This window comes from Microcebus murinus, chromosome 3 (assembly GCF_040939455.1).
Source record: "Microcebus murinus isolate Inina chromosome 3, M.murinus_Inina_mat1.0, whole genome shotgun sequence".
Lineage (NCBI taxonomy): Eukaryota > Metazoa > Chordata > Mammalia > Primates > Cheirogaleidae > Microcebus > Microcebus murinus.
In genome coordinates this window covers 110,199,054-110,223,253 of record NC_134106.1, presented here as the reverse complement: position 1 = coordinate 110,223,253, position 24,200 = coordinate 110,199,054, and the positions used below count along the sequence as shown (strand labels likewise).

The 24,200-nt window shown below is 35.5% G+C and overlaps 1 protein-coding gene across 3 annotated transcripts in view; it reads left to right on the top strand.

Moving 5' to 3' along the window:
* Nucleotides 1-24,200, top strand: part of ARAP2 (ArfGAP with RhoGAP domain, ankyrin repeat and PH domain 2) — a 177,640-nt gene that overhangs the window by 42,460 nt on the left and 110,980 nt on the right. For all 3 annotated transcript variants that reach the window (XM_012770990.3, XM_012770987.3, XM_012770988.3), the window contains exons 7-9: nucleotides 7,676-7,745; nucleotides 14,273-14,393; nucleotides 22,414-22,592. In XM_012770990.3, coding sequence (XP_012626444.2) covers nucleotides 7,676-7,745; nucleotides 14,273-14,393; nucleotides 22,414-22,592 — 370 coding nt within the window. The remainder of the gene's footprint in view (nucleotides 1-7,675; nucleotides 7,746-14,272; nucleotides 14,394-22,413; nucleotides 22,593-24,200) is intronic.

Here is a 24,200-nt window from a genome sequence, read left to right as displayed (position 1 = left end):
AAAAGCCTTATATTTATAAGAATAATTAGATAAAATTAATAATTACCTGAATAAAACATGAATAATTAGGTAAATAAAAAAATCTATACATTTGGAGATTATAGTAGTTCTAAAAAATAGTCTAGTTAGGGTTAAAGGAGGGAATAAGATAAAATATACTGTCATTCTTTAGGATTATGTAAACAAGTCAGATGAATCTGGAACAGCATGTTGGCGATATCTTTTTTTCCTTTCAGATTGTTTAGAATAATTGAGAAGTATGTTTCGGATGATTTCGAATACCATGATTAATAAAAGCCATAAATTTGACTTAGTGCCTTTGAGACTCATTCCAGTTGTGTGGTTTTTAAGGGTGACAGTTTGGTAGCCTGCGATATCATAAATTGACATTATTGTTTAGTGTGCTTATTAGATTTTCAGATTTTTCTTTTTTAAGCTTACAGATGTAGTCTTTAAAAAAAGAAAACTCTGCTGGCACTTAGGAATGAAATTAAACAGGAGTGCCTCTATGTGAGTACTTCATAAATAGAGATTTAATTGTGTGTGTATACAGTGTTGTTAAAAATGAATTTTTAAGAAAAACATTTTGAAACAACAAAAACTGATACCAGATGGTGAGGCTGTTTTTACGAAAGCAGTTGAAACTTTACACCACCTGCCCTACCAGAGCTCAAGGGAAGAGTTTATAGAAATCCGTTCAATAATACTGCACAAGCCTTATAAATTATTCTAAAAAAGCTTCTTAAAGAAATATTTCCCTTCAGAACTCTAAAAACAAAATAAGATAAAACCCAGGCTACTGTGTTTCGTATCTGCTTTACCTTTTTTCCTCATGGAATTCTGAAGCACTTTGCAAGATCGAACTCACGTAGAAAATGTGTAGAGGTCAAATGTTATTACTACGTAAAGGGATGTCCGGGATGCTTTGCTATAAAATGTACTAAAGTCTATTTTGTGTAGTGGTTAGGAGCACAGTCTTTGGGAAAAGACTTCGTGGATTTGATCCCAGATGTATTCTTTACTAGTTGTATAACTTGGTCAAATTATTATACTCACCCAACCAAAGCCTTTGTGCCTTCATCTGTAAAATGGGGATAAAAATATTACTTGTCTTGTGGTAGTTTGGAGGATTAAATGAGTTAGTATTTGTTTGTGGCTTGGTAGTGTCTGGAACAAAGCACTATATAAGTGTTTGCTATTTTTATTACTAAGTATAGTGCCAATAAGTTCTTTATTGACTGAAACTCTAAAGTCTCTTTTCTGTGTAATCATCATCACTTCAGATCTAATTTGTGTAGTAGTAGGAACAGTGGCTAAGATGGCATTGTCTTTTATACCTTGTCTTTTTTTTTTAACATTTATAAAACAAGCTGTTTAATGAAATTTTTTTTGAGGTTTTTTTTTTAATTTTTTATTTCAGCATATTATGGGAGTACAAACGTTAAGGTTACATACATTGCCCTTGCCTCCCCTCCCTCCTCAAGTCAGAGCTTCAAGGGTGTCCACCCTCCCCCAGACCTTGCCGTGCCATGGCACTCACTATGTATGTAAATGCCCATCCCCTCCTCCCCCCCACTGCCTGACACCTGATAAATTTTTTTTTTTTTTAACATTTTGGTACATTTTCTATCTTTGCCTCTGCCTAGCAAGGGTTAGAGGTATGCCCTTCCCCTGTTTAATGAAATCTAAGGAAAAAGCAAAATTTTGGAGAAAACATTTAGAGTACTTTAGCAACCTTTAATAGTATGTATATTAATAATATATGTAATTTCTGTGGAATTAGTTGCCTGATACCAAATAAACTTTTATAAATACCTGGGAGAAATATTCAACTATTGCATAGAAAAGATAATTCTTAAAAATTTAGTATTCTCCAATATTAACTTAAAAATCTACATTGGCATTTAGAAGCACAGTACTTCTCAAGATCTGCTTTTGATTACTTAGTTGAAATTTTGATTAATTTGTAGAGTTTACAATATTAATCTAAACTTGCATTTGCTACTGTGAGAAAGAATTTAAGTATAAGTTCTTATCTTTAACCAATTATTAGAATTGAATATTGAAATTCACATACAGAAAATACTTAATTGAATGTTGATATGTTTAATGGGCAATAAGATTATTCAATCTTTATATAAATTAGTTTAATTTTGGAAACATCTTAAATTGGTTATTTTACATTTTTAGGTAGGAAAATATCAAATGCATATATTTGAAAGAGCTAAATTTTTTTCTTTTTGTTTCCAGCTTTATTGAAGTCTGATAGACAAATAAGAATATATATATTTAACATTTACAACATGATTATTTGATGTACATTGTGAATGATTACCACAAACAAGTTAATTAATGTAACCATCACTTCACAGAGTTACCCTTTTTTTGTGTGTGGTGAGAACACTTAAGATCTCTTAGCAAATTTTAGGTGTACATTATTATTAACTGTAATCACCATGCTGTACATTAGGTCTCTAGAATTTATTCTTCTTAGAGCTGAACATTTGTGTCTTTTGGCCAGCATCACTTATATGTAAAATCTAAACAAGCTGAGCTCACAGAAACATAGAATAGAATGGCAGATACCAGGGACTAGGCGCTGGGGCAATGGAGAGATGGTGGTTAAAAGTTAATTCTAAAATATATTTTAAAACTACATGAAAATTAATGGTGAGCATTCCAAACTTTCTGTTTTTTTCTTTTTTTGTTGTTGTTTAATAACAAGGTAGGTCTACAAAGCTTTTTTTTTTTTTTTTTTTTTTTCCATATAAAGAATCTGGGGCCAGGCGCAGTAATCCAGCACTCTCGGAGGCTGAGGTGGGAGGGTCATTTGAGCTCAGGAGTTCGAGACCAGCCTAAGCGAGACCCCATCTCTACTAAAAAAATAGAAAGAAATTAGCTGGACAACTAAAAATATATATAAAAAATTAGCTGGGCATGGTGGCACATGCCATAGTCCCAGCTACTCGGGAGGCTGAGGCAGGAGGATTGGTTGAGCCCAGGAGTTTGATGTTGCTGTGAGCTAGGCTGATGCCATGGCACTCTAGTATGGGCAACAGAGTGAGACTGTTTCAGAAAAAAAAAAGAACCTGGTCTTTAGTATTTGAAAGAAGCAAAAAAATGAAATTAAGGGGGAAATGTTTCAATAGTGTTTATTTTCCATATTTATAAAATGCAAATTTGGGTAAGCATCTTTCAGTGAAAAATATGTTTATTTGTTCACTTAAATATTAAACACATTTTATATGCTAGGAGCTGGGGTAGTTACTGGTGTTACATTGATATACAAAACTGAAGTGGTTTCTGGTACTCAAGGATTTCAAAATCTCTTTGAGTAGATAGATATCCTAATTACTTTGATTGGTCATTCACACATTTTATACATGTATCAAAATATTACATGTACCCTATAAGTATATATCATTATTATGTAACAATAAAAAATGCATCTTAAAACAGGAAGATAGGGAAACTAAGGCCCAGATAGGGGGAAGAAACTAGTATAGGTGATGCACGAAGCAAAGCAAATATGTAATTATCAATTCTGCTAAGTGTTGTTAAGTAAAGAACTATCTAGATCAAGAGAACAAGGGGATCTGAAGGATCCATGTGCTAGTCAGGGGTGGCCCCTTGGAGGGAAGAACTTTGAAGCTGAGATCTCACAGATAAGGAGGAGCCAGCCATGTCAGGAGCAGGCAGGGAGCTTTTCCAGCAGAGAAAATGGCATATGGAAAGGCCCTGGGGTGAGAAAGGTCAAGAGAAAAGGGGCAGTGTGGCCAGAGGGTGGTGTCCACAGAGTAGGCACCCACAGGCTTTTTTATTTCAGAATATTATGGGGGTACACATGTTTTGGTTATATGGATTGCTTTTGTACTGCTTGAGACAAAGTTGTGAGTGTGTCCATCACCCAGATAGTGTACATTGTGCCCAGTAGGTGTGACTTCACCCATCCCCTCCTCAGCCCTCCCACCTGTGTGATTTCTGTTGAGTTTCACTTCCTGTGGTGGACACGAGTGCCGCTGGCGTGGAGGCGGAGAGAAAGGAGCACTCAGACACCGCTCGTGGGACTGCAAACCAGTACAGCCTCTGGAAAATAGTACGGAGATTCCTCAAAGAACTATAAGTGGTTCAGCAGTCCCGCCACTGAGCATTTACCACAGATTTTGACGGCTGACTGGTGAGTGGATGGCAGCAGGAGCGGAGTTTGGTGCCAGGATTGCAGAACAGCGCTCCCCACCTACAGAATGGCTCGTTCAGCTGCTGCGCCCTGTGGCTTCTCATCCGTTTCATTGTGGGCTGGCATGTGTCCTGTTCACCTGTCCCTCCACAGATTATTAAAGAAGATTCAGTATTCTTTAAGAGTATTGAGTTTAAAATGGATGGACACATCAAGTAGGTACCTGGTGGTTGAGAAAATTAAAATGGCTAGAGGACTGTCGTAGAAGTGGATTCTCTCTGAGGCTGAGATTTTTGTTGACTTTCCTCGGAGAGCCAAGGGTGGGGTACTCCTTTGCAGTGTCAGCACCTGACAGGGGAGAGACGTAGCCAGTCAGGTAGTGGCATCTTTGATCCTTAAGACTAATAGCTACTAAGCTATCTATTTTGTATCTTTTCTTCTTTTTCTGTGGACACAGATACTAAGCACCTAGATGCTGCCTCATGTTGCAAACTTTCTGTCCAGATGGTGATGAGATTATAAGAAAGCTTTTTGAATCTGAGTGGCTGCAATTAAACAGTCTTATGTAAGCCATGTTAAAATAGATTTTAAACCTTTTTTACTTGGTGTTTTGGCAGGTTTTGAAACTTTGAATTTAATTCTGAGTTTTCTAAAGTTGTACTACCTTCCCCTATTCTTTTTTTTCCAAGACACTGATTATATGGATGCTATCATTTGAGTTTATTTATCTGTTATCCTGATGACGTTGCAAAAAGGACTGTGCTTAATCACATCACTCATTCATGCAGCACATTCAGTGCCATATTTGTCTGTGTTAAGTTGCTGATCATATAGGAGAGAATGAAACATTCATGAACTTTCTCCTTATAAAGTGTAAGGGCTGGTGCAGCAGATAGACATGACATATAATTAGAGATTATGCTTCGAGAAACAGTAACTTTGGGATCTGCTTTGGATCAGGTTATCAGGGAAGGAATTTCTGTGCAGAAGGTTTAGGTATAACTCTGAAAGATGAGTCAGCAAAGGGAGTAGAGAGTGTAATGGCAAGGCCCCGAGGCCTCTATCCCCCCACAGATGTTGATTATTTTTATTTTAAAATGGAGGATTATATGTGCCCCTGAGCTCTAGCTCACCCCCATTCACAATGCAAGGTTGGTGGGGCCCCGAAACAAAACCTTGATTTGTTGAGTTGCTGTTGGGATTGTATGGGAAGGTGTGTATTTGCCTGTCTTTAAGTATGGAAATAAAGACATGAAATGAGTACAAAGTGATTAATCAATGTATAGTCATTGTGTTTGCTTAATATTTCTTTACCTTTTAACTTTTTTTTTTTTTTTTTTTTTTTTTTTTTTTGAGACAGAGTCTCACTTTGTTGCCCAGGCTAGAGTGAGTGCCGTGGCGTCAGCCTAGCTCACAGCAACCTCAAACTCCTGGGCTCGAGTGATCCTTCTGCCTCAGCCTCCCGGGTAGCTGGGACTACAGGCATGCGCCACCATGCCCGGCTAATTTTTTTTTTTTTTTATATATATATCAGTTGGCCAATTAATTTCTTTCTATTTGTAGTAGAGACGGGGTCTCGCTCTTGCTCAGGCTGGTTTTGAACTCCTGACCTTGAGCAATCCGCCCGCCTCGGCCTCCCAAGAGCTAGGACCTTTTAACTTTTAATGCTGGGAATTTGAAGAACACTTGGGTGGCTACAAGAAATAGAAACTAGATCCCTATGACACTGCTGGATGCTGCAGTGGAAAGAAAACACATTATAGACAAGCCAAGAGACCTTACACAGGAGAAAGATGAGAAAATAAATGGAAAGAGGTCTGGAGTCAGTTGTGGCTATATAATTTTAAAATTTTTACATGTTCTTCTCATAATAAATTCAAGAATGTGGAAATGTCTGCATTGATGATATTCAAAAATTTTCTCCATTTGATCATATTTAGTCTAATTTTATCTTCAGTGGAATAAATTTGCTAATGATTAATGTGGGAGGTTGTCTTTCAGTTGAATACTAGATGTGGGGCTGGGGAAGCAGCCTAGAAGAGAAGCTTTTCATAGTCCCTCAAGTTCTTTCGCTGTTGTCTAAATCTTTTAAAAGCCACAGAAAGCTACAACAATTTCTAATTTTAAACATATTAGAAAACTGCAAAAGCAAAAAAGGTAGACCTGATTGATGTTTACCTATTTGTTTTAGAAATTACTTTTTTTTTTTTTTAATAGGAAGTTAGTTTCCATACATGATCTGGGTTAAAGACTAAAAGTATCTAGATAGTAAACTGAGAGCCATGTAGAGCAGTGGTCCCTAACCTTTTTGGCACCAGGGACCAGTTTCATGGGAGACAGTTTTTCCATGACATGGGGGGGGGGGAGGGAGGGGCAGTTTCGGAATGCGTCGAGCGCATCACATTCACTGTGCAAACCTCCCTGCTGAGGACACTCTGCATTTGCAGCCGCTCCCGGCGCTGGCATCGCCCCTCAGCTCCACCTCAGGTCATCAGGCACCAGATTCTCATAAGGAGCTGCGACCTAGAGCCCTCACGTGTGCAGTTTACAGCGGGGTTCCTGCTCCTGTGAGACCCTAATGCTGCGGCTGACCTGACCGGAGGCGGAGCTCAGGTGGGGATGCGCCAGGGAGCGATGGGAGCAGCTGCAAACACGGATGAGGCTTCCCTTGCTCACCTGCTGCTCACCTGCTGCCCACCTGCTGCTGTGCGGCCTGGTTCCTAACAGGCTGCAGACTGGTACCATCTGTGCTCTCTCAGGGTTGGGGACCGCAGATGTAGAGATTTAGGGTAGTTAGAACCTGTAGGATTGCCTGGCTTCACGGAAGAAGAAGAAAATAAAAAACAGGCTTAAGTAGAAGTAGTTCTTCATTCCTTCCTAAAGTAGTCAGAAAAAGTTGTTTTCTCTTTTAAGTCTAAATAGGAAGCATGTGATATATTAATATTATTTTGCTTTTGCCTTTCATGTCAGTAACCATTTTAAATATCTGTCTTTCATATGAGCCTCTTTCAAAAATTTTAATGTTTGACTGAATTTTGAATGATCATAAATGATTCTCTATGTTTGGACAGAGTTGTTTCAGCTTATTTAGTCAAAGTTAAATATTTTATCTATGTAAATCCAATTATCAAAGCTTTGTTATTTTAGCAAAATATTATTTATGCCCCCAAATTAAGGTAAAATAGCTGTATAAGCTTAATAAGGGATAAAAACATATATTCATTGAAGGATAATCTTCATTAAGGAAAATAGGTTCAGTGATAGTGTTTCTGGCCACACTTTGTTTTGCACTGAACCTTAAAAATGTGAAGGACAACACTATTAACAGTATTTTTTTTTCTGTGTACCATGGCAAATACTGTACATTGTCATTGCTTGTTTTTGTCTATACTGTTTAATGGCAAATGGGAATATATTTACATGGTTATATTACAAATGCATTTAAAATCCAAGTTCATGGTACTTGAATGTAAAATAACAATTTCATATGTTTTGCAGAAAACGCATGTTTCAGAAGAGATGGGTGAAATTTGATGGCCTTAGCATTTCTTACTACAATAATGAGAAGGTAAATACATTTTACAATTTTCAAAGATTGCTTTATGCATACTAAGAGTACTTCAGTAAACTAAGCAAGTGATTTGGTTTTCAAGAATAGGAGATGGATTATAAACATGAAAGGAATTTAAATAGGATAAAACTCTTTTTTTTACTCTTTTCATAATTTAACTTTTTGACATATACAATTAGAATTTTTTTTACTTAGTTGTTTAACCATTATTTATAGAGTATCTTTTATAAACCTGGGGAAGTCCTAAGAGCAATATAAAAGTTAATAAGCAATTGTCTTTATCCAAGAGAGAGCACCAAGGGATGTGTACACATGACACTGTGAGAAGAAAATGGCAAAGCAAGGATAGATTCTTCATCTGTGATTGGGGAGGGAGACATTTATGTGAGATTTCATTTGGCATGGATCTGGAAGAAGGGATTGTTTGTATATGTAGAAATTGGAGAGAAACAGGACCTTTTAGCAGAGAGGAGTAGAAGCCCAGATGGGAAAGTGTGGACCATGCATGATATAACTGAGTAGTTTTCTCCCTTTGAAGTTTATAAAGGAGACTTGAAGACAAAGTTGAAAAGGAATTAGAGTTCATTGAAAATCTTAACTGTTATGTGAAAATGGTTACAATGTATTCTGAAAGCAGTTGAGTCCTAATAACACAAGATAGAGTTCTGAGTATATCCTTCCTGTTAGGTATGAGAATGTCTTTATTCTTAGGAGATGTAGGCTGAAATATTTAGGGGTTCAGCGTCATTATATCTGAAGATGTTTTTCAAATGTTACCTATCTTTACATAAATTCTGAAGATGTAATAAATTGTCAAATCTAGATGGAGCATATATGGGTGCTCTGTGTTTGAAAATTTCCTTAATAAAAAGTTGGAATTAATAAATATACTACAATATGTTTAGTTAACTAAAATCAGATGATTTTTGTCTTAACTGTATACTTTCTCTTAATATACTTATTTTAAGACTTAACCACATTCTCTTATTTATAGCTCATAATCTAACATTATTTTCTTCTTATTTGGAGATTTTCCCAGATATAATGGATATTTCAGTTATATCTGTGGTTTGAAGAGATTTAGACTCCCTCTTATAAATTGCTTCTTTAGTGTTGCAGGGCAGAAGAATATATCCTTTTAAACAGAAAGTAACATGTATTGCAACATAACACACACTGCATGTTTTATTGCTCAGAATAATAGAAGGGTTAGAGAAGTGTTTGGTGTTTGGTTTCGCTTTGCAATGATCCAAATTAAGCATCCAATTGGTTTAAACACACCTCTTTGAGGTGTGTAAGATAGTTGGATGAATATTTTTTAAAAGGCAGTTTTCTGCTTTAGCTATTATTTCTAGTCTGCTTGTCCATTTGAATGTTGAGATAATTTCTATGCCTGGGGTAAGTACAAGGTAGTCTCTGTAGCTCAGGGAATCTGACTGCTGGTTTTCTTCTGGTCCCTTTTCTGGTTTGTTTGAGATGAGGAGGAAAATTACCCAGTAGTGACACAGGCTTCCAAGCCATGAGACTCTGTTGGTGGTAGAGTCATTCCATTTGAGAGAAAGAATTTCTAGTAGCTGCGTCCAACTGGACTGTTTTTCTCTTAATTTGTCCTGTTAAAGCTTATCTCAATTGCAGTGAAGAGAAGAGAGCCTGTCACATTTTTAGCAATTGATGCAATAAAAATGATGCAGGCTTGGTTTGAAATTGAGATTAAAAGTTTGTATTAAAATGAGTTATTACAAATAATTTAGCTTATCCTTAATTTTTTTAAGAAGTAAATTGTTGTTTCCTATGGCATTTCATCTGTTTACTGTCCAGATATTGGCTTCATTTTGGCAAAATACAAAAGCACTGGGGTGGGTGTTTCCTAAAAGTAGGTACAGTTTCTGTTGTGACCCTTCTGGCAAAAAGGATGCATGAGAGTGGCCATGGCTACTACTGTCCTGGCTGGGTGTGTGATTTTAGTGGCTATATGAGGAGAGCAGTTGGTCTTTTAATATTTAAATGCTGCCTTGAGAAACATGTGGTTGGGCATTTTGGGGGTAATGTGCAGTGTTTCCCATCTCCCTAGTTTTCTTCCACTTTTCTCAATATGCTGAATCATATCTTTGCCAGGACTTCATTGTATCACAGAAAATGGCATCATCCCAACAGCCCTTGATATCTTATCCCCTACTAAGAAATCTAACTCAGCTCCCATTCTCACTCAGCTGTGGGCAGAATTGCCCTGTGGTCATTTCACTGTGGGAAAGTGGTAGATAAATGACAAACTTGACCTACATGTCTGTGTATTACAGGCTCAAGGGATGCTTTAAAATTTCTTTCCTTAAAGAAAATTTTACACTCTGAATAATGCAGGCATTTTGAGCCTGTCATTTGAGTATATTTTTTTTCTACAATTGGCTGTATCTTGTATTGTTAGAAGGGAAATATAAAATTAGCTCTATAGTGTTAAAAATTATGAGATTTATTTTAGAATCTCATAATATATTACAAATGAACCTTTAGAGAAACTATAACTTCCTGAGGTTAAAGTGACTAGCATTTTGGTTGTTAAGCATATGTTAATCATCTGCGGATTTTTTTCCCTGTTACTCTACCAGAAGTACTTACCTGATAATATAATATCATATCATTGTTACAGGTACATAGTTTATGTTTTTAAAGAATTGTTTTTTAATTTCTTTAAAGAAATCTAGTGGAAGGAGAATCTTCTTTTCTTCTTGTTTTCCCCCCCTACAGTGCTGCTTGACTTTTCTCTATTGAGAAAAGGGGTAAATAGTAGCCAACAGTTAATTATCTCAGTAGGGATACATGTCTATAAGCTTTTATAATTCTTATGCAAACTAAAATTTTGTAACATATCACCTAGGGGATGAATTATAAATGTTTTTGGACATTCTTAATTTCCTGCTATCTGGTCTCAGCTATGACAAACTTACAGGATGGAGGCCCTCACATGTCTGCCAAAGATGCTGTGCCCCTCCCACCTGTTAGATTGTCTGACAATGGGAAGACGTTCTCTCCTTCTTCTCAATTGCTAGAACACTTGGTAGTCTAGATTGTCCTTGTATTGCCATTTTAACCTACTTGCCTTTAAAGGGTTTCCTTTGTTAAGCCAGTTGTGTCTTGCATTTATTTGTGATGATCTTTTTAAGCAATGTGTGAGTACACACTGGGGGAAACTTGAGCATGTCTTTTCCTATATTTTCCCCTTTATGTTTTTATTCTTCCATCTAGCCATTTCCATCCATCAAAATCCTGTGCAAGCTTCAAGACCCATTTTCTTATTCACCCCTGTGAACCTTTATTTTATGCAACTGTGTGGCATTTGAACAATAATATATAGTAAAGTTTAGAAGGACAACAAGCTGAAAGCAGAGAGGCGAGTCAGTAGAGTGTTGCAGTAATCAGGAATTAATTTATCAGAGTATAGACTAACGTAGAGGCTCAGTGAAAGTGATAAGAAATGACTTTAAAAAAATATTAAAAATGAGCCATCAGAGTTTGTAATAATTGTGATTGGTAGAATATAAGATTCACTCAGAAAATATTTCTATAGTACCAACTACATCATGAAACATGGTGAGGGAAATAGATAGATTACCTAAAGCTTATTTGAGGAGACTGTATTAATCAAATAATCACATAGGTAAATATAAAGGCACCATTTAAATTACAATGAATAATTGCTATAAAGGGGAAGTTCCGGTTGCTGTTAGCTTAAACTAGGGTTATTTACCCAGGTGAGGATGAGCAGCCTGAGAGAAGAGGCTGAGGCTGATCAAAAAGACTTTCTTTAGGAGGGTATGTTTATGCTGAAATATGAAGAGTGAGGAGGCAGTGACTATGTAAAAAAGTGAGTTTGAAGAATATTCCTTGCAGAGCAAACTGTGTATGCAAAGGTGCTTGTTTGGGCAGAAACGTGATATGTTTGTGGAACCCCAAGAGGGCCAGTGTGGGAAGAATTCAGTGAGTGGCAGGAGGAGGCTGGCGCTGTAGATGGAGGGAGAGAGCCCGTTATGTGTGTGCAAAAGATCAGCGCAGGTCAGAGCCCAGTCTGTCCTATTTCAGACCGATCGACTAGAAGAGCGATATTTTAGTTGTCAAGTATAGAGGGAGGGTAGGTCTTCAGGTGATAATAAATTCAGTTTTAAAGTTTGTGGTATGGGGCAGGTACATATACTACTGATGACTTGAAATGTGGCAGTGTGGTTGAATGAAATGGATAGATAAGTAGGGGGAGAGATTTTTAGATCATTCTGTATAAAGAGTGGAAATGCAGGACGTTATATTAAGTGAAATAAGCCAGGAATAGAAAATTCAACTGCGCACATTCTCAGTAATATGTCTTAGTCATATGCTAAGTTGATCCTATAGAACTAAAAAGTAGTACAGAGGATACTAGAGGCTGGGAAGGATAGGTGGAAGGAGAGGATAGAGAGATTTGTTAAAGGATACAAAATTATAGCTAGATGGGAATAAGTCCTAGTGTTCTATAACACTGTAGGATCACTATATAATAGTTAATAGTCTCAAATAGCTGGAGAGAGGATTGTAACTATTACAACGTGACTCTGTACCCCATACATATATATAATCGTTATATGTCAATTAAAATTAAAAAAGAAATGCAAGAAATTTTCTTAGGGAGAGAAGATAAAACAAAAAAAAATTGGAAAATAAGGAGAAGAAGTAAGTTATTTTCTAAGTGCTTATTTCTTGACATCCTTCTCCCTTTTCTAAACGAGGTTGCCCATTCATCTTCCTAAATCACAGTTCAAATATATTCCATTTTTGGCGACATGAGAGTATACAGGAAAGCCTTCATGGTGTCGGTGTTTAAAATAGCATTAAAGAATGGATAGGGTTTTTGTGGGTACATAAAGTCAGGGATGGGACATTGGAGCAGAGCCAGTGAAGGAGGAGGAACTATTAAAGAACTAAGAGGGAACACCATGGTGGTAGAGTACATCTCCTCGACTAGCAGAGGAAGATCATCCCAGCAGAATGCCATGTTGCTGACAATGACTATCCCTTACCTGTTACTAAGGTAGGAGTTTACAGCAGGGAGGAATATAAATGCGGTACTTGCTCTCTGCACGGAATGGTTTAGTACCTTCTTATTCTAACCAGTTATTTCGGACACTTGCAACCTGCTCAAAAGTGGGGATTCCAGGGGTAATGCTGTAGAAGGGAAGTGAAGAAACACCTTAAGGATGTGTCCAAACTCTTGTGATATTCAAGACCCTCCGTAGTGTGGCCTTGATGTATGTTTGTGGCCTCATCTCTTTTGATTCTACATCATTGTCCTCTTATTTCTCTACTTTACACATCCATTATTCTCAAATGGCACCATGTTTGTAAAAACACTTCTTACCCCTTTTAAACAGAATTGAGAATTCCATCTTTGTACTCATACTCATATGTATCCCTTTGTACTCGGTTTTAAACTTTTCTCTCATTACATTAGCTATATTTTGAGGCTCCTTGAATGTATAAGGACTCTTTGACTTTTCTTTTCAATGCAGAGCCCAGTAAATTTTACACCCTTAGTAAATAATTGAAATCATGAGGTAGTCATCATGCCAAGTGATTTGAGAGAGTCAAGGGAAATGAAGACTGAGAAAAAGTTATCAACATCCTAAGAATGACCATTTTGAACAAAATTGTAATATATATGTGCTTATACAAATAGCACATACATATTACAAATAGCCAAGTCCATCTTTTTCACTTTTTAGTCATTGGGGAATAAAAAATAAAGTGATACTGTGTGAGATTAAGATCCTCATCATAAAATCATTGAGCAATATGGTTAATTGATAAAAATCCAACAACTTTTTAAGGTATATTTTTGTGCTCAATATGTAATAGCAGTAGTATTGAAATGGTTCAGTTACAGTACCTGTAGTGGCCAGCAGATGCCTGCAAACACCATAAAATCATTTTGACCAGATTATTTTAAAGAACATGCTGCTGTTTTTTGGAACTATATATTGCTAGTTTAGTAGAATTGTTTGTATTTGATTTTTTGCATTTTAATTCCAGATGAAGAGAAAATTGAAAAGACATCTTACTTAACCCTTTGCACCTGCTTGCTTTTTTCTTGATTCCTTTATTCTACTCAGAATTTAATTTTTTAAATACCCCAGATTTTACAAAGTGTGGCAGTAGAATAAAAAACTGGAGTTTTTTCATACAAACTTATTTATTTGGATTTTTTATATTTCAAATTATTGATACATTCAAAGAGTAATTTTAATCTCTATAATTTTTACTAACCATGTCGAGTCACACTCGATATCCGAGTGCAAAGGGTTGAAAGAAAGGGACATTTAATAGTCCTTTTCTTAGGTATTAAATTAGTGTATGATCAAACATCTGTATGTCATTTTTAAAATTTAGATTGAAATTATAAAAGAGAAGCAATTGTAAATGCCATGCCATTCTTTTCCTTTTTTATAAGCTCAAGAAAACTTCATTTTCATGAGTTTCTTTATCTTTTTCTCTAATCTATACAGGAAATGTATTCGAAAGGAATAATTCCACTTTCTGCTATATCAACAGTACGAGTTCAAGGAGACAATAAATTTGAAGTTGTTACAACACAAAGAACTTTTGTTTTTAGAGTAGAAAAAGAAGGTAAGATTATTTCTTTATCTCTATAAAATGTTCAGTCATTAATTTCTGACCAATCATATTAGTAAACTAGTTAACCTTTAAATATATTAATTTTAAGTAATTTACATTTATGTTAATTTTTCAAATCCATAATATTAAAACATAAATAAATCAACACGTTCTTTGTTGTTTACTATTCTTTAATGCAACAAAGATTTAGTGTGAAGCTATTAAGTGTCAAATACTCATAAATTTGGGGTATATAGTAATGGAAAAAAAGTAGATAGAAATTTCTGCTTTGATGGAGCTTACCTTTGAGGTATTGCCTTGTTAATACAAATATTTATTTAATATGCAAAAACAATTTTTCAATTAAAAATTGGTTTTATGGAAGTTTATATATGGCAGGTCTTAGCTGATTGTGCTGGCACTGTAATTGTTCTATTAGAGATATTGGAACATCTTTTATATTTCTTGGATTCTGTCTATCTACATCATCTATGAGTAACTTGATGGTAAAAATTGATCTAAAGATGGCATGTGTTTTCTGGATTGAGTTTAAAGGTGTACAGAGAAATCTTTTCTGAGTTTTGTTTCATGGGGGAGGGAGGAGCTAGAGGAATGAAATGTTCTCTGTTGTACATTTTGTTTGAGTGTCATAATATGTCATTACTGTAAATCTCAGTAGTTTCAAATAATGTAGGTGAAGCCTTCTCATTAATTAAAGAATTTGGATTTTAACTTATTTTAAAGACTACTTTTATTTAGGTATAGAGATAGAATTCAAGTTAATTTTTAGGAGTACTTAGTGCAAATAATCATGTATTATTTGAATAATGCATGAAAAATTTACTGAATATTTGATATGTGCCAGATACTCTGCTAAATTGTCAATTTTAACAATAGTCTTATAGGTAGTATTACCATTATTATCCCATTTTTCTGGAGGTGAATAAGCGCATTCACCACCAGTAGAAATTACTACAGTGTTAATTATTATGGGGCAACACTGTCCTCTTTTTTAAACTGCTAGATTCCTAGGACATACGTCAGTGCATGGCACAGAGAAAGCATTCAATATATGTTCTGTTTCACCAGAAGGTTTTCATTGTTGCTTTGGATAAATGAATTTGTTCCAGCTGCCTTTCACACTAGAGCCGCTTTTTTCAGACTGGATTACTACCTATTTGTGAGATCAACTTATTGTTTTATTATGAGAGCAAACCTCCTCCTCCCTAAAAAAAGGCAAAAAAACAAAACTCAAAATAAAACAAGAAATATCAAAGTGCATTGCTTAGAGTAAGTGTTATATTGTGAAACATATCTATGTATATATTGCATATATGTAGCACAAAATAATGTTTTTGTTATTTTAAAGGAAATGTTGAATGAAAACTATAGCCCTAGAGTAGCGGTAAACAAACTGTAGCCTGTAACCTAAATCAGGCCAGCTGCCTGTTTTTATAAATAAAATATTATTAGCTCACAGCCACTCTCATTTATTTACATATTGTCTTATGGCAGTTTTTGTGCTTCAATGGCAGCATTGAATCGTTGTGGCAGAGACTGTATGACCATTAAAGCCTAAAATATTTACTACCTGGCCTTTTACAGAAAAAGTTTGCCAACCCTGTCCCAGAATTGCATATGTGAGAAGTCACTTTTTGTGTAACACTGAAATTTGTCCACAGTTGACTTGTATTTGAAATCACACTTTTTCTCTTTCTGTATTTCTTAAAACACATGGCGTTGCTTCTCTGAATTGGCTATCATGACGGTCTGCCTTTGTACTCTGGTTCCACTACCCTGAAAGGTGACTGCCTTCTCACAAAGAAGTGACAAGACTCACCTCTTTGAGGTGCATGTCACCTTCCTCTTGGCCTCTCAGAGTGAATTTCACATATGTCACATAGCCTGCCTGTTAAGACAGATGTACTAACTAAAGCTTCCAACTTGTGTGAAAATCTGTTTAGCCATATTTACTTGCCACATTAGAAGTTAAACAGACACATTTTATTTAAGTAGAATGTATCAACCCACACATGTTTAAAAGTTACATGTTCACAAGTGACCAATAAAGCCTTCTGCAGTGTACAGTTCATCTTTGTGATGTAAACTTAGTACAGTATAAGAATTTCATTAACTTTGGTATAAATTTATTATTTGTTAAACAAGTTATAAGGTCTTTAATTTTTGAAATCATGGAAATAGTGTATCAGTAAAAACTGAGGCTGTATCCACATGCAATTGCTAAATAAGTTATTTTGATTGAAAATTACTTTTATATAGTGAGTAACTCACATTTTAAAGCTAAGTATGTATAGAGGTATGTGTATGTATATATGCATATATATTTATGTATGTGTTTATATATTTATTATGGCATCTTCAACAAGATACTAAATGTGTTTTATTAAGTGTTCTTTCTTCTGTGTATACAAATGGTTGATTTTTTTTTTTTATTTTGTGGGAACTGGGAAATCAACTATAGTGGCTTATAAAAAATTTGACTTAATGATCTTTAACCTAAATTAAAGTTTGCTTCAGTTGAATGAAGAAGCAAAATCAAAGTTTAGAACAGGAAAGGAAATAGTTTGACATGTTAACAGAGGTGAATTTTTCATTTTTGGTGAAAAGGTTTTAAATGACATATACAACAGTCTTCCCTGAAATCAGTCACTATTTTTAAATTGTGGATACACTGGCATTACTAAGATAGGATTACAATTTGGCATCTTTTCTCCACAAAATTTCCAAGGCTTCAATTTCTTCAGGTTTCTTAGTGAAATGTTGTTATTCTCTTAGCTGAAAGTGAATTATATTGAAATAATAACATCTTAAAAATACTCTTCCTAAGTGCAAATTCGGTCTGATGGCTTTTGTCAAGCAGAACTATTGGAATTGATCTGAATGTCCTAACAGCTAATGATCTCCCAGTTAGTATATATCCTTGTGGCACCTGCAGTCACACATACAGATGTGTTACTTAAAAACACAGGTGGTATTTTGAGTCGGCAGCTCTCATGGTGAGAAGAGAGCTTAAGAATCCTGAGTGGGCGTTCCTTTCACATGGCCATTTTCCATTATTGGCTCTCAGCTGCTGATTCTGTTTCTGTCCTCCTTAGCAGAGTCTAGGCACTTGGGAAACAGGCAAGTATGCAGGCTCTCAATTCTCTTTTTAAACATCAGACAGTTCTCCAGGGGCAGCTGTGATACTGATATGGGAACATTTTTTTTATTAAAAATATTTATTTAAAGAATGCCTAGCAGAAGAAACATATAAATTCCCCTTTGTTATTTTGGACAAGCAGACTTCTACCTCTTTTGCAATCTTCATTGGTTTTAGAAGCAAGACATGAAACATTTACTGGCCCTTTACTTTCTCACCCTACTAATCTCAGTGGTGGTTTGTTAAGTGTCTTCTTTATAGACTTTATCATGGTATTTTGGAAGTTCCTGACGTATATTTCAGGAACTTGCTAGATCCTCATATTCTTTCTAAAATGTTCTATTTTGGAGTCCCAAGTCTGGTTTTGAGGCAGGTCTCATGGTTTTAAGGTGACTGATCCCAAATGTGCATCTCCATCTCTGGCTCTGGAATCCTATATTCAGCTGCCTGCTTATCTCAACATGGGTGCTTAACAGCATCTCAGGCTTCATATGTCTAGTTCCTATTTCCATCTTCTCCTGTAATCTTCTCCATCTTCGTAAATAGGATTTTCCTAGGTGCTTAGGCCATGAAGGGTGAAGTCATTCTTGAATCTTTTCCTTCTCCCATATCTCCTATCTAGTCCATCAGCAAGCAAATCATGTCAGTTTGACTTTGAAAACATGTCTAGACTTGGATCAATTCTCAACACCTCCACTGCACTGCTACCACTATACTACAAGCCACAACCTCCATCTGGATATTTTAATCAGCTCTCTTGATCAACTACATTCATATCTTCAGTACAGCTGTCAGAGTGACCATTCACCAAGAAAGTCAGGTCATATCAGTCCACTTCAAATGCCTCATTGCCTCTGTGTCTCACTGAGAGTCAAACACGTATGATGTCCAAAAGCCCCCGCATGACTTGGCCCTGGTCTCCCCATCCTTACCACCTTCCATACCCTCCCCACTTCACTACATTTCAACTGCAGGGGCTGCTTCTCCCTTGAATATGCCAGACCTGCTGCTGCTGCTGCTTCGGAGCCTTGACACATGTTGTTCTCTTTATCCTAGAATGCTCTTCCTCCAGCCACCCTCGGCTTGCTTGTCACTTTCACTTCCTTTAAGCTTGTGGTTCATTATCTCCTCCTTTCTGAGGCTTTTGTATTGCCCTGTATGAAATAGCACTCCCTAAGCCCCTCATCCTGTGCTAAATGTTATTGTACTTCTTACTGTGCAGTAAATTATATATCCAAGAGTTCTTTTGGCCTGCCTTCTTTCCCTAGAGTGTAAATTCCAAGAGAATAAGGTCGTGATCTATCCTGTTCATTTCTCCATTCCTAGTATTTAGAATAGGTCTGGAAACATATTAAACACTCAGTAAATATTTGTATGAATGAGTGGTTATCAGTTTGAAGAACAACCCTGATGTGCAATAATTCTTTCTCTAATATTGATCATGAGTTACACTGAGGGCTCTTTAGTCAGGCCATCTTATCATATCAAAAGAAGGGGTCCAGCTAAACTTTTTTAGATTATGTCATTGATGTTTTGCATGGCCCTTATGTAGTAATCTCTAGTATAATAAATCTGTTGTTACTAATGATTGTGCCTACTGATAAATCTAGTAGTTCAGAGAATACTGTCTCTCCTGTTGACCTTTTTTAACCTCTGTTTTGTTTTTTTTTTAGTATTTTTTTAATATATTTTTTTTATTTCAGCATATTATGGGGGTGCAGATTTTAAGGCTTCAATAAATGCCCATTCCCCCCTCCCCCCACAAGTCGGAGTCTCCATCATGACCATCCCCCAGATGGTGCACATCTCACTCACTATATATGTATATACCCGCCCTCCTCCCCCCTCCCAATAACCTCTGTTTTTGATTCTTACTCTATAGGCTTTTATTCCTGAAAACATCAACAACTATTTTGAGGTTTTAGGAAATTTCTATTGTCTTTTATTACATTCTAGCATAATCACAAGAAAGTGACAATTTCAACACTTATTATTAGTTTCTCTTACTCCTTTTTCTTTTTTTCTTAGCTTGGAATGCTATGCTTGGAGCAAAGCCAGTCTAGGTCGGAGCTGGTGTTCAGAGGAAAAGGTGCTTCGCACAGTCTAAGATCAAGGCAGACACCCAGTGTGTGTTTGTTATTGGAAAGAATGAAAGGAAAAGCTAGCCTACTGTCTAACTCTGCCCTAGACACTTGTCCAAAGGGAAGTTGTTATTTAGTTTGGGATATTGTGACTCATGGAAGCACATTCCCCGTGTCTAAGGCTGCACGCTGCACAGCCAAGTGCAAATGGCACTTGCAGTCTATTTTGTTATGTTCGAATGATCTGTTCTACTATGTCTCTCCCCTGGCATGGGTAGTAAAGAATAGACTGAATGTTACTGTTAATTCCTGTTCTTCTTCATGACTGTTTACTTCCTATTAATAACTGGGGCCCTCAGGAGCTAGATAATTATTCTAGGCTATGAGGGAATTATGTATTGAGATGCAGTCAAAATATGCTTAAGTCCAACAGATGCAATTGACAGTTTCGAATTAATTCTTGAGAAACTAAGGTGTATACTAACAGTGATGTAAATGCCACAACCACTTAGGCTCAGTTTATTAAATTATAACCTGTATTTCAAACTCATTGATTTGTGTGGATTAACACAAACAAAAACCATTATATACCATTTACTTGGCAGAAATAGCTTGTGTGAAACTAATGATCACCTGTAATAACCAAGTAAAGTGGAAGGCCTGTTTCTGTTACTAAAAAGGTAATAAATTATCATGGTTCAATCTGGGTGTGTTTATACAGATGTAAAATTGTAGAGTAGCTGCTGTATACTGACGTTGACTTAGCTACCTGAATATTTCTGTGTTGTTTAGTTTATGACATACCACAGGGACATTTGATAGGTGTTTTATACTGATATATAGAAATAACCACCAATTCTTGGGGGATTATGTAATATCTGCAATAAAACATTGTTGAATGAGTTTTTAATAAATACTTGGGCTTTGGTCATTGAAGACACAACCAAATGTTTTTAGTAGTTTTGAAGGTAAACAAAAATGAAGATAATTTAAAAATTAAGACTTACTATGAAATAACTATATTTGTATTTGAAGGTGAACAGATTTAATATGGAGACTTATTTCAATCCAGAATGAATTTATTCTGGGCAGATTTGTCTTAGCAGTATCTGAGAAAGTGGCTGATTTCCCAATTGGGCCCTATTTGCTCTTTTCTTCTCCTTCCTCCTTGAAAGGTTTTCCTCCCTGAGATTCAGTCTGTTTTGTTTCCTTTTGCCTTGATAACCATTTCTCTCCTTGTTTTGATAGCCTACTTTCAAGACTCATAGGTAGAATTCCACACCAAGGTTTGTCCATTTCTTTTCCCTTTACATTAAATATTTATCCACTTCCATGGGTCTTCTCTCATACAAATTACCTTTGTTCATACATTGCTGTCGGTCTGCCTAGATGCTCATGCCAGGGTGCTGAAAATTGGAGGTAGTTCTGCTAATTAATTGGATCTTCCTGTCTCTCCTCCTAGCCAATTCAGATGCTAAGTTACCTTCTGCTCTCAGTAATTTATTTATTTTAACACATGTATTCACTATTTTCCATTCTCCTAAATGTCTTGACTCTACATATTCTTTTATTTCCATTTTCACTGTATTTTAAGTCTCTGTTGCCTTATTCCTAATTTCCAGACTTCCAGTTTGGTCTGCTTGTCATCATCCATGTTGCCCTAATCATGGCCTTTCTTTGGTTAAGAATTCTGAAATGGTTTCTTTTGCCTTAAAATTCCTTAAATAGGCAGTGCAGATCCTATCGCCATTTTTCCCATTATTTCCTTTTGAGTAAAAATTATATTAATAAATATGTTCATCTATAAGTTAGTCTTTTAATGGATGTTAGTTCTTCCTGCTTTTGTTCTTATGTTAATAACCTCTGCTCAGAATCATTCTGTTCTTCACTCTACCAAGCTTTTGATTTGCTCCTCTTCCTCAAGACCTCGTTTGTTTTATGGGGTCAAGAATAGTCAAGAGTTGAAACATTTGATTCTTCTAATGTTAATACTAACTTGTTATATGACTTTCAGCACATCACTTACCTCAACTGAATTGACTCCTATATTATTTGATATCATTTGTATGACGTTTACACTATTCTGTGGTCCATTATGTGTTCTGATCTAATTTGACTAATAGCTTTAGTTGCTCCTTGAGGACTAGGTCAAATCCCTATGCTAATAACACAGGAAGTTGTTCATAGTTGAAGGTCACTTAGCTTTTGTGGAAGGAGTGGGAGAACCAAGTTTTAATTTGCCAGGTGAGATGCTACTGTTGTTGGTCACTGTGGTGAGAGTGGAATCAGAGAGAGAACATGAAGGCAGGCATACTGCCGAGTACAGTAGGTTCCAAGTGACTGTCAGTAAGATTTTCTGAGTATTTGGTAACTGCTTTACCACATAAAATCTGTTACTTGTTGGATAGCAATATTACTCTCTTCTATTAATAAGAGAAACTTTAGTCTCATGAGTAATTTAAAAGAATGCTTCTCAGATATTAACAGGGATATCGATCATCTGCAGTTCTTTTTAAAATGCAGATTCTAATTTGTCCAGTCTAGAGTGGGGTCTGCATTTCTAATAAGCTCACACATGAAGCCAGTGGTCCTGGTTCCAGGAAAGCTGAGTAGTGTTATTCCTTTTCCCTCAAAAAGTTGAGCCATTGGTCCTTTCTACAGTAGCATTTAAATTGTGATTGTGGGAAAGAATCTGAATTATCTGTTACAAAGAGAGGAGATTTCTTGTTGCTGTTTCTATGTTTATATAACATATATGGATTTATGTATTTTCTCCTGTCTTTATTTTCAGAGGAAAGAAATGACTGGATCAGCATACTATTAAATGCACTGAAATCAGAGTCCCTTACCTCACAGTCTCAAGCAGTTGTTACACCTGACAAATGTGGATATCTTGAATTGAGAGGATATAAAGCCAAAATTTTTACAGTGTTAAGTGGAAATAGTGTGTGGCTTTGCAAAAATGAACAGGTGAGCTCTGTTACAGTCATTGCAAATTGTTACTTTTTGATTATACTAACAACTGTGCTTTGTTAGAATTATTAATGTTTTTATTTACAGAGTCTTGCTTTTGTGTTGAGTACTCCACTTAAGGTAACAAAGAAAGAGCAGTTTTGTTGAATTTTTCAGTGTTTTCACCAGCAGGAAAGTGTCTACATCAAGTTTGAGGCTGGATATCACCCTTTTAAGGGACTGAGGAAATAGAATCACTGAAAATTATTTTTGAAAAGTGTGCTTTAGTTGAGGTAACAGTATGAAACTACATGAGAGAATAATTAAGACCCAATTAACCATTATAGCTGTTGACGAAATAGTCTCGGTCCTGTGCTTGCTGTGCTGCTTTTATTTTTGTGATAGAAAATAATAAACACAGGTAACACATTTGCTTGAGTTTACAGGGTTTTATTGATTTTTTTTTGTTATTTTGAGCAGATAAGTTTCTTGCAGAGAAAATGACTTATTAGAGACTATATATATGTGTGCTCTATATGTGTATGCTACTAGAGACTATATAGTGCTATATATGTATATATACACATATATGTATATGCAAAAATGCACACATACACATGCACATATTTATCTATACAGACATATCACATACACATAAGTAAAATAGACTTGAATTGTTGGGTTGATTAATATCAAAAGGCTCAACAGAGAATTTAAATGTTTTGAGGAGAGTGATAGTAAAATAAAGTTTTAACAAATCCTGTTAGCTTCATTAGATTTTATAGACTTTCTTTTCTAACATTTTTGGTTTTTAATATGCATAAAAATATGCATTTCTTTACCCCATTTTAGGAATAACCTTTAAAAAAATCTTTCATCCGGGTATATATTAGATGCTTAATAATTATTTGTGGAATTAAACTCTAGATATCTGATCTAATATCAACTCTTGTTACATTGTAATGGGTTATGGTAAGATGAAATATAAATGCTATTTTCATTATACAAATAAGGATATCAAAACAAAAAGTTTCACAAAAGTTAACTATAGATCTTTATCCAAGGCATCCTATGAACTTCAGTGTGAACTTACTACATTTTTTTGGATAAGATTTTTTAGCCAATTAACTGTGGAAGGCATCATTGAGCACTGTCGACATATCAATAACTTGGATAGTTAGCATATTCCTCAAGAAAAATAGTGATGTACAGCTTAATAATGTGGATGAACTGAATATGAATATTTTTATTCAGTGAAGTAAGATGATTAAAACTTTTCTTATTGCAATGGTGGTTAAAAATGCATAATTCGCATGTATCAGCATGGAAGTTACTCTGCCAAATTAATTGAAGTATTCATTTTTTACTTGCACAGATCTGATGGATTTCAAATTATTAGTTTCATTGCTCACATTACCTAGATTTTCTGAGCTACTTATTCTCTAAAAGTAAGATAGATATGTTTAATGCTATACTAACATTCTGATTATCTAAAAATTATATGAAATTATTGCTTTATTATTAGTAATTGTGTGAGTCCATAATAATGATTACCATTTGTTGAGTACCAGGTATGAGTCTGTAAACGTTCCCTTTTAATCTTTCCCACATATATAAAAGGAAGAT